Here is a 14023-nt window from a genome sequence, read left to right as displayed (position 1 = left end):
TCCTTTTGGCAGTTCTGTGAGAGAGGATGTTTTGGCAAGGGGAGAGACTCACTGCAACATCTGGAATGTGGTGTTCATTCTGGATCCCACAGTGTAGAAAGGATTTTGTTAAGCTAGAGAGTGGCCATGGGAGGACACGCAGAATAGGGAAGGACCTAGAGGCCATGTCACAAAAGGAAAAAGTGAAATAACTGGGGATATATAGCCTTCAGAAGAAAAGATTTGGAGGGACAACAGTGTTGTCTTCAAGACTGTCATGCAGAAGACTTGGGTGCAATGTCTAAGAGTCACAAAGAGGCAGATCTAACTTCATGTGAGGATAACTTTGCAATAATTAAAACTATTCCACATCTGTGAAATGCGTTGCTTCTGAATTTAGAGTAACTTGAAGCAGAGACTTTATGACCACTTGTCAGGTATGTTATAGATTAAATTCTTTTGGGCTGTCAATTAAACAAGATGGCCACTGAGGTTCCTTTCAATTCTAGCATAATTTACGTAGTTAGCATTTGCATAGTGCTTTAAGGTTTGCCAGGTGCCTTACATGTTATCTTAATGGCTCCTCAAATTCAACTCACCCTCTATTTATTTGTCTTCCTATATTTTGTTGTTCAGTAGTTTCAGTCATGTCTCACTCTGTGACCCTATTTGGGGTCTTGACAAAGATACTGGAGTGGCTTACCATTTCCTTCTCCAGCTCATTTTGCAGATGTGGAAATGAAGGCAGAGGTTAAATGAGTTTCCCAGCTAGTGTCTGATGCCGGATTTGAAATTAGATCTTCTTGACTTCAGGTCCGGCATTCTATCCACTGTGCCATCTAGCTGCCCCATGTCTTCCTATATACTTACCTTTCCTTCTACTGCTTTCTATGTAAGTAATTTTTTTAAATGTAATGTATTTTTTTCCTTTTAAATTTATTTATTTTTAGTTTACAACATTCAGTTCCTCAAGTTTTTGAGTTTCAAATTTTCTCCCCCTTCTCCTTACCCTTCCCCACCCAAGACAGCATGCAATCTGATATAGGTTCTACATATACCTTCGCACTAAACATGTTTTCACAATAGTCAAGTTGTAAAGAAGAATTATATCCAATAGAATGAACCATGAGAAAGAAGAAACAAAAACAAAAAAAGAGAGCAAATAGTTTACTTCAATCTGCATTCAGACTCTGTAATTCTTTCTCTGGATGTGAATCACTTTTTCCATCATGAGTCTTTTGGAGTTGTCTTAGAACTTTGGATTGCTGAGAAGAGCCAAGTCTATCAAAGTTAGTCATCACAGATAAAGTGTGTCTCTAATTGTGCATAATGTTCTCCTGGTTCTGCTCCCCTCACTCAGCATATATGTCTTTCCACTATGTAAGTAACTTAAAAAAATGTAAATACACAAATTGTTTTCTCACAAGCAAATATATTTTTAAAGATAAATAGAAAAAAAGTTCAGTATTTTAAATTATTATGTTTGATGCTTTTATTTCTTTTAGTCTTATCTTGGTTTGTTTAAAGTTGTAGACATAACCAATTTTTAATTTCTATGGATATTTTAGAAGAGATTTTTTAAAAATATATGACTTTCTCTCTCCAATAATCACAGTAATTTGGAGTCGTTCCTGTATGGCTTACATGCCTTATTTAAGGGAGACTTCCGTATTTCTTCAATCAGAGATGAATGGATCTTTGCTGACATGGAATTACTAAGAAAAGTGGTAGTCCCTGGAATCCGCATGTCACTTAAACTTCATCAGGTAAGAAGATGAGATATTTAAGCTACCCTTACCTCAGTATTAAGTTAAACTCCATATATCTGCTTTTCAGAGCTGATAACATCAGTATGCAATAAAAATGTATTTCTGGCATAACAAAATCTCCACAATACAAGTCATAATGTGTTGTAGGCAGCTTTCTTTTCTTACCCCAAATGATTATTGAATTTTATTAAGACTTCTTTAATGGCATCTAAAGGTGTAACAGTACCATTTTACTTGACTGATACTTTTATAGAATGTGTCAGTCTAAATTAAATGAAACATGATTTTTAAAAAACTTTCTCATGAAAAAGAAAAATGATGGACAATGGGAGGTCTTGATGAATGGCAAAAATGTTAAGTAGTACAATACATTCTCTGTAGTTTCTAACATTTTTCTTTCAGAAGTGAGGTTTATATTAGAAGGAAGCTGATATGTTGGTGAATTTTAAAAGAATTATTTGTGGCATATAACCTGGGATCAAGGGAACCCTTAGATATATTGCTCTAGTTCATTTGAGGGCAGGAACTGCCTTGCTGGTTTGCATTTATATCTCTAGCACTTAGCATAGGACCTAGATTATAGTGCTTAATAAATGGCTTTTCCCCCCTCTTCCTTCCATTAATTCATTTTGTCCCTCCCCTGAGTGAATGTTAGCTAACTCAAAATACAATATAACCTGCTCCCTAGGGTATTAGAACTTAGCCACTCATTGAATTAGAAATTTCACTGAAAATGTTACTTGGAATAAAAGCTACTTTGAATAAAGTTAGTCTACACAGAGTAATAAAAACAGTGTGGATGAGACCAAATAAAGCATTTAAGAACCTCTAGATCATTTAAAGAGCATACCACCAAATTAAGTTCTGACACTTCTAACAACTCAACTTGACATTGTTATCAGGTCTGATCAAAGAGACGGCGATATGGCTCATTAAGATGCATCTGCTGAGCTCAGACCTCATTGTCTCTCCACTATTCTTTTGGAATAAAGGTTGAATTGCTCATTAAGTGATTTTACTATAGTTTAAATGTTGTAATTAAGTTGTTAACTTCATTAGTTGCTATTAAATGCATTATTAAAATGAAGGGTATTGTAAAAAAATTTCTGTGAAAATGGAGCATTGTTTTTAGGATAGCAGTTAGAAATAGGAAAAGCCCATTTGAGATTTTAGGTAAATTTTGCCAATTAAGGACTGTAGCCAGAAAACAAAAATGGGATTTAAAAGAGTAAAAGACTGGTAGTTCAGGTTAAAACAATTTGGGGGAGAAAAATATTAAGCAAGTGATTATTTTATTACAGGTATCTACTGTGTGATGCAAAATTTTTTGCAAAGCAAAATTCTCCAAATGTAAAACTCCAGATTATATTATTCCTATGAAATGGTGACATTACATCCCTCAAATAGTAAGAGAAGAAATTTTAAACACAGTGTCTCCTAGCATCATATTTGGACTATTTTCAGCAGCCTCCTAACTAGACTCCTTGTCTTCACTCTGTACACACTGTCTGATTAAGCTTCCTGCAATGCTGCTTTGAGCATCTTACTCTCTAGGTCTAGTAAAACTTCCATTGTAGGGGCAGTGAGGTGGAGTGAGTAGAGCACTGGCCCTGGAGTCAGGAGGACCTGAATTCAAATCCGACCTCAGACACTTGACACAATTACTACCTGTGTGACCTTGGACAAGCCACTGTGTGGGATGGATTTTACGAATCCAAAAATTAACAACAGAGGCATCTCAAGGTGAAAGTAGAAAGGAAAATTTATTACGATCCTGCAGGAAAGGGCAACCCGGACATCGAGAGGACTGGGGGTCATCTCAGTGTCAGAGCGCGCTGGACACAGAAAATTGGGGTGTTTATATAGGTCCCTAACCGCAATTCCCCCTCCCAACCTCCTTCCTCTCAGCTTGCAGACGTAAGCTTTGAGGGTACAATCTAGACGCGATAAATCTACCCAGGGACAATGGCAAGGAACAAACAGTATGGTTATTTTTTTACAAGCAGGTGACAGTCATAAACTTCCCACCATCCTTGTTTCATTCTACTATCAATCTCAAGGTAGTAAATCTGTCTTAATAACAATGACAATGACGATTAAACAAACAGTTCGGTTATCGGTGACAGGCAGGAATTAGTTGTTAGTTACCTCATCTTCACATCTGTGGCTATGGCGGATATCCCCAGTATCCTTACACCTTGCCTCCCATCATTCTTATACCTAACTAATCTTGCACATCTATATTGCACCTGGCTTTTCGGCTTTTCATCCATTCTTCCCCAAATGGAGGTTCTCTTATCTTGGGGTCAATGTACAGGGGGTGAGTATCCTGTGTCTTATCCTTATCCTCAGAGAATTTTATGGTTGCTGACTTATTCACCTCAACCCTTCTTTCTTTCAGGCCTCTCGCCATTAGGTAAATACACAGGACCTGTTCTTAACCTCGGGGGCCTTACGGTCACTAGCTAAGCTTGTGGAGGGGAAAACATCTGAGTAGAGATAATGGCTTTACAGAAAGGAAAATATCTAAGTAGAGAAATGGGACTCACTATCCTACTTATTTCTATTTATCTAATTTGTTCCCTTTTATGAGAGGTCTTCACTCGTCCCACACACCACCTAACCCCAATTGCCCTGCCTTCCCCCGCAAATAAAAAAAAATTAAAAAAAAACTTCCATTGTTTCTTAATGCTTAATAGATTAAGTCCAAGCTCCTTAACCTGACATTAAAGATTCTTGTACTGACCTGTTTGCCCATCTTTTTTATCTCTCTACTCACCTGTGCACCAACTAAATTGGTACATTTAGTGTCTGCCTCTAACATGCTTTATACAATTTGTACCTGTACCTTTACTCATGTGCTCCTCTGTGTCTTAAATGCCTTATTTCAATCTTTGCCTCTTGAAAGCCTCAGCACCTACAGCTATGAGATCCATGGTTTTTTTTTCTAATATGAATGCAAATATGGTGGATTGCTTTATTTACCCCTACACTTAGAGTCTGCTTTCACCAGGAGTGCAGTCCTGCAGTGTATAGATGCCTCTCCATTTTTCCAGGACCATTTCCCTCTTTTGCTGTAGTCAACAATACCCTTTAAAGGCAGGGCAATGCTGATACTTGTGGATAAATTCTAATGGGGGCATTGAGAGTTGGAACTTGTCATTCTGGAGGAAAGAGTCAAAGGCTAATAACTTAGCTACAGCTAAGGCAGAAACTTTAGCCAGAACCAAAGTGACAGGTCTTTTTCCTCTTTGAATTACAGGTACTGCTAGGCTAGCTTGCCAAAGCCAGGTATTGGCAATCATAAAATCATTAAAATACGTGACGGCATTGTTGATCACATTGCAAGTCCTGTGACTAAGAGTCAATGTGGCTTCATGAAGACAAAATCGAGACTGGCTAACCTCATTTTCTTTCTTGATAAGCTTATTAGACTTGTAGATCAGAGGAATGCCTTAGACATAGGCCATCTTTATAAAAGCATTTGAAATGTCTCTCACAGTATCCTTATAGAAAATATGAAGAACTGTAATCTGAATGGTAGTATATTTAGGTGGATTTGGAAGATAACACAAAGCTAAAAGAGGTAGCTAACACAGTGGACCATAGATTTAACATCCAAAAAACTTTAGGCTAGAAGGATGGATGTAATGTAGTAAAATAAAATTTATTAGGGAATACTGAAAGTAAACTCAAGGGCCAAGGTAATGGGAGGTAACAGGAGAGAGTATTTGGAAGGAAACTGGTGTGAAATTATTGTGGACAAAATTATTCAAGGGAACGAAGTACTGGCATTAAAAAAAAAAGGATCAATGCAAAATGCGCTCCCGTTAGTTAAAAAAGACTTGCTGTAAATATCTTTGTACATGTGTTTTTCCTTTGCTCTCTTTGGGGTGCAGACCAAGTCGTATTACTGCACGAAGTTTCTTGGCCTTTTGGACATAGTTCCAAATTGTTATCCCAAATGGTTGAAGCAGTTCGTGACTCCACCAGTAGTGTATTAGTGTACCTGTTTTCCCTTAGGCAGCTAGGTGGTACAGTGGATGGAGTGCAAGCCTTGGAGTCAGGAAGATTTATTTTCCTCGGTTCAAATCTGGCCTCAGACATTTACTGGCTGTGTGACCCTGAGCAAGTCCTTTAACCCTGTCTGTCTCAGTTTCCTCATTTGTAAAAATGAGCTGGAGAAGGAAATCACAAACCACTCTACACAGTATCTTTGCCAAGAAAACCCCAATTGGGGTCACAAAGAGCTGGACACAACTGAAAAATGACTGAACAATAAAATTTTCCCTTATCCCCTCCAGTATTTGTCATTTTTGAGAGGTGTGAAGTGGTACCTCAGAGTTGTTTTAATTTGCATTTCTAATTTAATTTAAAGCATTTTTAATATGACTATAGATAGCTTTGATTTCTTCTTTTGAAAACTACCAGGTAGTTTTATTAATTTATTTATTAATTGGCGAATGGCTCTTGTTTTTATATATTTGACTCAGTTCCCTATCTATCTGTCTATGAGAGAAATGAGGCCTTTATCAGAGAAACTTACTATAAAATTTTTTGCTATAATTTCTTTGTGTATGGAACCTTTTAGCAAAATGTAGTTTCCCTGATTATCTCTTAATTAGGTCCATTTTTACTTTTAGTAGTTAGTATTTGAACCCAAGTCCTCTAGTTTCTTTCTAATACTCTTTCTTATTGTCTTACAGTGCAGTGACTGCAAGATGAGGGTAGAACATACAAGGCAGTCGTACATATTAAGAAATTCCCTTTATGTGAAGGAATCCCTGAACTAGAGGGATTCTGAGAAGCATTTGAATGAAGATTGATCCACGCAGAATCAGAAGCAGTATTGTAATTTTATCATACTGCATATTGTTGAGACAGAATAATAGCCGTGGCTGATATTTAAAGTTTATTAAGTTCTTTACTTACATTATCTAATTCATTTGATCCCTTTTACAAATCTTTGATCCCCAAATCCCCAATTAACTGCTCTCTAACTCTTAAAATTACTTCTACTAAGTACCTGAGACTGAGGGTAGGAACTGTTTTGGTGTATGTTTTCCATCCACTTAGCACAATTGTTTTGCAGATAGAAGCTTAACGAATATTTATTGATTTGAATTTGATCTTCTCTCCAACCCTGTGAGGTAGGAACTACTTTTTTTTTTTTTACCTGATCAGTCATTTCATAAATTTTGGGAGCTTCTGGTGAGGAGCTCCTCTGCCTAGTCAGATTTGCACCTTCTCTGTAACTCAGAGTTTTGGAAGGGTGGCCCTGACACCACTGAGAAGGGCAGCGACTTATCAGGTCACATAGCCGGTGTGGGGCAAAGGCAAGATTCATACCCAGGGCTTCCTGAACTGGAGGCCACTGTCTTCTACACTGTTCTGCCTCTGTAGGTATTGTATCGCACTACTTCCCAGAAAAAGGAAATAAATGAGGCATTTGAGAAATAGAACATGAATGTGACACAAAAGCAGAATAATTGTAGTGATGGGGGACTTTCTCTTATCTAAACATCTGTTGGAACTCTTTCTCTGCCAAAAGTTTAAACAGCTAATAATTTCCTGGCTTCCCTTAATGATAATTTTAGGCTTTAAAAGGTGATGGAAACAATGAAAGAATCTCCTTTTCTGAATTATATTTTCACCCTGAGAGTAGAATTTATGTGGAAATGCCAATGTGGATATAAGTCCGAGTTCCACATTCCATATTAAAATTCGCCATTGTAAAAGAAAGGAAAACTGAAACTATCCTGACATGGACACAGGGTTTTAGGAGAGCAGATTTCAAAGGAAGGCTAGCAAGTATCCCATACACTAAAATTCTGTGAGGGAAGTCACCTGAGAAGGGATGGGGAAACTCTAAATACTAATTATTCATACTTGCATGGTGTTTTTAAGTTTACAAAGTACTTTTCTCACAATATGAGGTAGATGGTACAAGTATATTATCCTCCATTTTACAGATGAAGAAATTGAGGAAAATAACTGCTCAAGGTCTCAGAACTAGTATAAGCATCTGAAGCAGGACTTGAACCCAGGTCTCCTAGGAATCAAGCCTTCTTTTTAACTATACCAGCAAAACTGGCTAATATGATTCCAGATCTTTGCAAGATTATAGCCCTCAAGAGAGCTGGAGTGCTACAGAGCTAGTCCAAAACACTACAAAGGGAAATAAATTAAGCCAGTTTTTCAAAAAAGGGAAAGATTGGAGGCTGCAAACTAGAGGTTAATGAATTTTAATTTCTGGCAAAATTCTAGAATGTGTTATTAAAGGAATATTTAGGCAACATCTGCAAACACAAGCAGAGATAATACTTCATCAACAGCAGCTGGTCATGCCTTTCTAACCTCACTGTTTATTTTTTGACAGAGATACTGGATTGTTAAAGACAGGATACTGTAATCTATAGAGAGTCACTGGGCTTGGAGTCAGGGCAGCCCTGGGTGTGAGGTCCTAGGCAAGTAATTTTATCTTTCTGCGCTTCAAGCAGCTCTAGGAATCTGCATTGGTGGAAGAACACTAACCCTGAGACCTTCCCATGTTGATGAAATTACAGCTCCTTATACTATTTTCATATTCTGAACTTGTCGATAAAGGGAATACTATATGTAGGTAGTGTTCAGTAAATCAAGCAAAGTATTTGACATGGTTTCTCATGCTGTCCTTATAGCAGAGTCATGAACTAGTTTATAATATAGTTAGGTGGATTTGAAACCGTTCAAATAGACCTACAGAGTAGTCATTAATGGTTCAGTGTCATATTGTGGTAGAATGCCTCAGGGATCTTGTGTTTGGCCCTGTTTTTTTAACACTGTCATCATTAATTTGGAGAAAGTCAAAATTGGCATGCTTATCAAATTTGCAATCCTAAGAAGGAGAGCTAAAATGGTAGATGACAGTGTCTGAATGTAGAAAGTGTTTGATAAGCCAAAACATAGCCATTCATAGGAAAAAGATTTGGGAGTTTTATTGAATTGCAAGCTCATTATGTGTCAGTAATTTGTTATGGCAGCTGTGTAAGCAACTACAGTTTTGTACTGTATTATCAAGGCCTGTGGAAATAGTTGTGCCCCTGCCACGGTCAGATCGCATGCTAGTGCCGTGGTCAGCTCTTGGAGTCACACTGATAAGCCGAAATGTATTCCAAGAGAGATGCTTAAGATCATGAAGGGCATCAGCAGTCATGCTACACAATCATCAATTGAAGGTGTCAGGGAAGTTTAGTCTAGATACAAGTAAGTTTGTAGGGATAACTGTGAAAGGCCCTCGTGTGGAAGAGGGAGTGGGTGGGCTCTGCTTGACTGTAGCCAGTGCAGCTTAGAGAAACCTTTTTAAGTTACACAGGCAGATGTAGATTCTGTGTAAGGAAACATTTCCTGATAATTAGAACTGTCCAGAAGTTGAACAGTCTCACTCTACAGATAATGAATCCCTCTTGTAGAGGTCTAAACACAAAGACTCAGTGTTGGGGAAGAGGGTGATAAGAGAACATCAGTAATGGATTGTTTTTTCTTCAAGTCACCTTTGCTTCAGCTTCTTCATTTTCTTCATGGCTGTTGATATCTAGTAATGGGTCAGTGGGTGGACGTCCTCCTTCCTTTTACCTTTTGCCATCTTAAGGTGCACCTCCTTGCTGGATGTGGACTAGCAGATGTGTGGTGGGAAAGTATGGCAAATTGAACCAGATCCCTTGTGGTTGTGAGAAAGGAAGAATTCCACTGTGATACCCCTGTTCACATGTAATCTGAGGACTGCTGTTTTCCTCCCAGAACCTCCATTCAAGGAGGATGACAAGGTCATACATTTTCTTCATTTCCTATACTCTTCCAGACTTCATCCTGTCCACAAACCTGGTATCTTTGTCCCCTTCGCTCTTGAATTTTCAGCTTCCTTCTGTGTGTTGTCTTCCCCCATTAGATTATGGTCTTCTGGAGAGTAAGGACTATCCATTTCATTAAAAAAATTTTTCCCCAGTACTTAGCCAGTGTCTGGCACATGGTAGGTACTTAATAAATGTCTTTTGATTCATTGAAAGATTGGATGACCCCCTTGTCAGACACTTTGTAAAGGTGATTCCTGTGGGATTCCACAATCACCTCAACTCCTAGTTTTAACCCTTTCATCTGAGCTTCTATACAGTTCACTTATAATTTGTCTGTAGTTAGAATGTTGTCAAAGTAGTCCATAGCTTACTGTGAACAGGACTATGTCTCCTTTTGTTTCATTGTGTAGTTCAGCACGTAGCAAAGGAAGGAAAGGAAAGAGGACCTCATTCCTCCCATCACAGAAGCTTTTTCCACTGCTGTGTAACGGAATATAGGTAGCCATGAAGAAAATGGGGAAGCTCCTGAAGAGCTGAGTTTAGGAACAAACACTCGAACAATTTCATCTTCTTCTCTTACTCTTCCCTCTTTGGTCTTGAGCCTCATAGATCCTAGAATCTATGGGCCATCTAAGGCAGCTTCTCACTGAAGACTGCCAGATTTGGATCCCTGGCCCAGTACTAATGAGTATCAATCATGCATCTGTAAGGGAAATTTCTAACTGGATTTGACATAGGAATCATGAAAAACCTAGTAAAAATTTGTTTTTAGATGACAAGCATATATGATATGCTGAGATATGATTTGCAGAGCATTTGTTTAATATGCAAAATCATATACTCTTTGAGAAAACAAATCTGTCAGATTAGTTTAACATTAAAAGTAGTCATAACACAGTCACATATGGAAAAAAAATCATCTTTGGTGGGTAGCAAGGGCACATTAACAAAATAAAGCCAGTTCTCCAGAGCTAATCCTTAGAGTTTTATATGTAAGTAAGTGGCTTGGTGGGAGTTGAATATTGCTTTCATGCTACCTCTAAAGAACTTTTATTCCAGAGACGTTGCATTAAGCGTTGTTCTTTCTTCTTTAAAAAGTGAATAAATGTTGTTTTCCTTGCTTAGGATCATTTTACTTCTCCAGATGAGTATGATGACCCTACTGTTCTTTATGAAGCCATCATGTCTCATGAACAAAATCTGGTAATAGCTCATGAAGGGGATCCCGCTTGGAGGAGTGCCGTCCTCTCTAACTCTCCTTCCCTACTCGCTCTGCGCCATGTCATGGATGATGGCACCAATGAATACAAAATCATCATGCTCAATAAGCGCTACCTGAGCTTCCGAGTTATCAAAGTAAGTTCCTTAGAGACTGCTTTATGTCAGTGCAAGTGTCTTGTGAGCCTGGAGGCTGGTCTGCAGTTAGGTGTTTCACTGGGATCGTTGGAGCTCCTTACAAGTTACAAACCTCTGTGCCTTTCCTATGGATAGAACACCATTGCCTCAAGTATTTACGAATGCTAAATTTGACAGTGATTTAGTCTCATCTCTACAACTTTTTCATGTACTTTTAAAGCCTTGACATTATTAATTTTGGTGAGCTTAATTATTGTTTAATTAGATTTTGGTGCTCTCTTACCCACTGACCATGAAGTCTGAGTGGCATCTGTCTTAAGAAATTTTGCTACAGTAACTGTGGTCCCTGAGTAGCAAAAACATAACTTTTCCTTCATAGTAATTAAATCTCATCTTCAGTTAGCTCTTCAGTCCTCTCTTGAGTTTTTAAATCATACTGACTTCATTTTTTTTATTTATTTCTCTCACACTTTTCAGAAGACTTAACTTTCACACATTTTGCCACTGTTTTTTTCAAAAAGTTTAATAACCCAGCTTCATTCTATGGTTCGCATCTAGTTTAAAGTATTGACTGTAGAAGGAAAAAAACCAGCATCATTCTTGGTTTTGGTATACATCAGAAGTAGTTGGAAAAAGTTTTGTTTAGTCTCATTAAATATTTAACAATGTCAACGACATGATAGTGATGAAGGAAATTGGTTAATTTGTCTTCATTTATTTTTGTGTACTGATTTTCATAGTTCTTTTAGAATGATGAGAAAGACCATGCTTGGTTCTTAGACAATTTTCCTATGTTTACAGGTGAATAAAGAATGTGTTCGTGGCCTTTGGGCAGGGCAACAACAGGAATTAGTTTTTTTTGCGCAACCGTAACCCAGAAAGAGGGAGCATCCAAAATGCAAAACAAGCTCTGAGAAACATGATTAATTCCTCATGTGATCAGCCGATTGGATACCCCATCTATGTCTCACCCCTGACAACATCTTACTCTGACAGCCATGAACAGTTAAAGGACATTCTGGGGGGGCCTATCAGCCTGGGAAACATCAGAAACTTTGTAGTGTCAACCTGGCACAGGTGAGCTATGGGAACCTTGGGGAGGGGATTGGTGCCACATTTCATGTTATTAAATCTTAGTTCTCTAGAATTTGATACAATTAGTATCTTCATTACTGATGGTATTACCTGTGGTTCCTCAACTAAAAGTTAGATCCAAGTGACATCTATCAGAAAATATCATAATTATTTCATCACAGAAACATGGGTCTTCCATTTTGTTGTTATGACAAGTTACACTACTAAATTGTGTGGGCCAAGTTAGGAAAAATAGATCACTAATTTTGTACAAATTGAATGATTTTTTTAAAAATTTAATTGCAGCAGTAGGGAAAGTACTGTATGTTTATTAAAGCTCATGATTGTGTATGTGCTACAGATGTGTGGCTTCTTTTCTGACACTGAGTCACTGCACAAGACACAAAGGAGTCTTTTCCCTATCTTTAGTTCTCCATGTATTCAGTACGCACACAGATCCTTGGCTCCAGTGTTCCTCTTCCTCCACATATCATGTGAGATTTGGAACTATGGAAGTCTTTAGATCACAAAGAAGCTTTAGAGACAAGGGAATTAATGAGTCTTTGAAAAGGAAGCCAAAGAAAATAGGCAACATAAAATCTTTACTTGATTATTTTTAAAAGAAGCATTGGTGTGGTGATTTGAAGAGCTATTTGACCAAGAGTCAAATAGACATCCTGAATTCTTTCCCTAACTATGTCACAAATTCCTTGGTCTCTGGCAAGTTGCATAAACTCCCCCCCACCCCACCCCTGACTCCATGTCAATTTAAAATTGATTGTAATATTGTATTTTAAAATTATGAGAGTACGGCATTTGCTAACTAAATGCAAATATCTCTGAGGTTTTCTCCTCTTATTTCCTCCCTCCCTCTTTCTAATCATTCCTAAACTGTCAAGACTCTGAAATCTTGCCTGCCATCACATTAGCTCTTATTGGGAGGGTCTTTACCATTTTAATGTCAACTTTAATCAAAACAAAAGGGAGAACGGGAAATGAGTTAGCAATGGACTTAGGTACTTATTTTTTAGAATATTTTATTGGAGTCTGCCTGAAGAGGCTGAGCTCCTTGTTTTCCCTAAGAGAAAGAAAAGAAACACTGTAAAATGCCACAGATGAGAAAGGATTTGTAGATTTCTCAGAAGTGCTCAATAGCAGTACAAATGAATGAGGTCTTAAGGGTGTGTACATGTTTCAGTCATCAAGCAGACACTGACACAAATTCCACTTCCAAATATACTTTTTATGGTATAGAAGAATATCATCATGCCTCTCCCTATAATGTAGGAAAGATTAAAATTAGAGTGTATAAAGTGAAGCAGTTCGGGTAGGATAGAAGGGGATGGTATTTCCTAGTTCATTCTTCTAAATATATAACAAAATGTGTTATGTTCAGTGTCATTTTAAATAATTCTCCATGGGTAACATTTTTAGAATTAACTTGGGTTGTTAACATAGTACAGGATAACTGGAAAAGAATAGAATTCATACCTTGAAATGTCTGAGCCTAATGCTCTGGGCTCTGTTTTGTTCATAGGTTAAGAAAAGGTTGTGGAGCTGGCTGTAACAGTGGTGGTAACATTGAAGATTCCGATGCAGGAGGTGGGACTTCCTGCCCTAGTAATAATGCAACAAGTGCCAATGAACCTCACAGCAACATATTACAAGGAGGCAGTGGAAATTCAGGGCAAGGACCTGGAGCTGGGCTCTACCCTCCTGTGACATCTCACCTTCCAACACTTGGTAATAATGCGATTCTTTGTGTAATGGTGTTAACTTTTTAGCTGTGGTGACTAACTGTGATTGTGACTGGTTCTGATATCAGACACATATAGCTTAGTTCCTCACTCTCTTGAATAACTTACCCAGAAAGCCCTTGAGCCAAAGTGTATTCACCCTCATTTTACAGAAGGGGAAACTTGGACACAGAAGTCAAGTCACTCAAGATTGCATGGCTAGTGACAGAGCTTGGTCTGGGAAAATGGCTTTCTTTCCACTTTTCCCATACTGCCC

General features: G+C 38.0%; 1 protein-coding gene across 1 annotated transcript in view; it reads left to right on the top strand.

The window, feature by feature from the left end:
* Positions 1-14023, top strand: part of PCNX1 (pecanex 1) — a 219248-nt gene that overhangs the window by 184326 nt on the left and 20899 nt on the right. The window contains 5 exon segments of the mRNA XM_036737003.1: positions 1595-1745; positions 10706-10936; positions 11738-11791; positions 11793-12013; positions 13548-13753. Of these exon segments, the coding sequence (XP_036592898.1) occupies positions 1595-1745; positions 10706-10936; positions 11738-11791; positions 11793-12013; positions 13548-13753 (863 nt within the window).

This window comes from Trichosurus vulpecula, chromosome 8 (assembly GCF_011100635.1).
Source record: "Trichosurus vulpecula isolate mTriVul1 chromosome 8, mTriVul1.pri, whole genome shotgun sequence".
Lineage (NCBI taxonomy): Eukaryota > Metazoa > Chordata > Mammalia > Diprotodontia > Phalangeridae > Trichosurus > Trichosurus vulpecula.
This window is presented reverse-complemented; position numbering and strand designations above follow the sequence as displayed.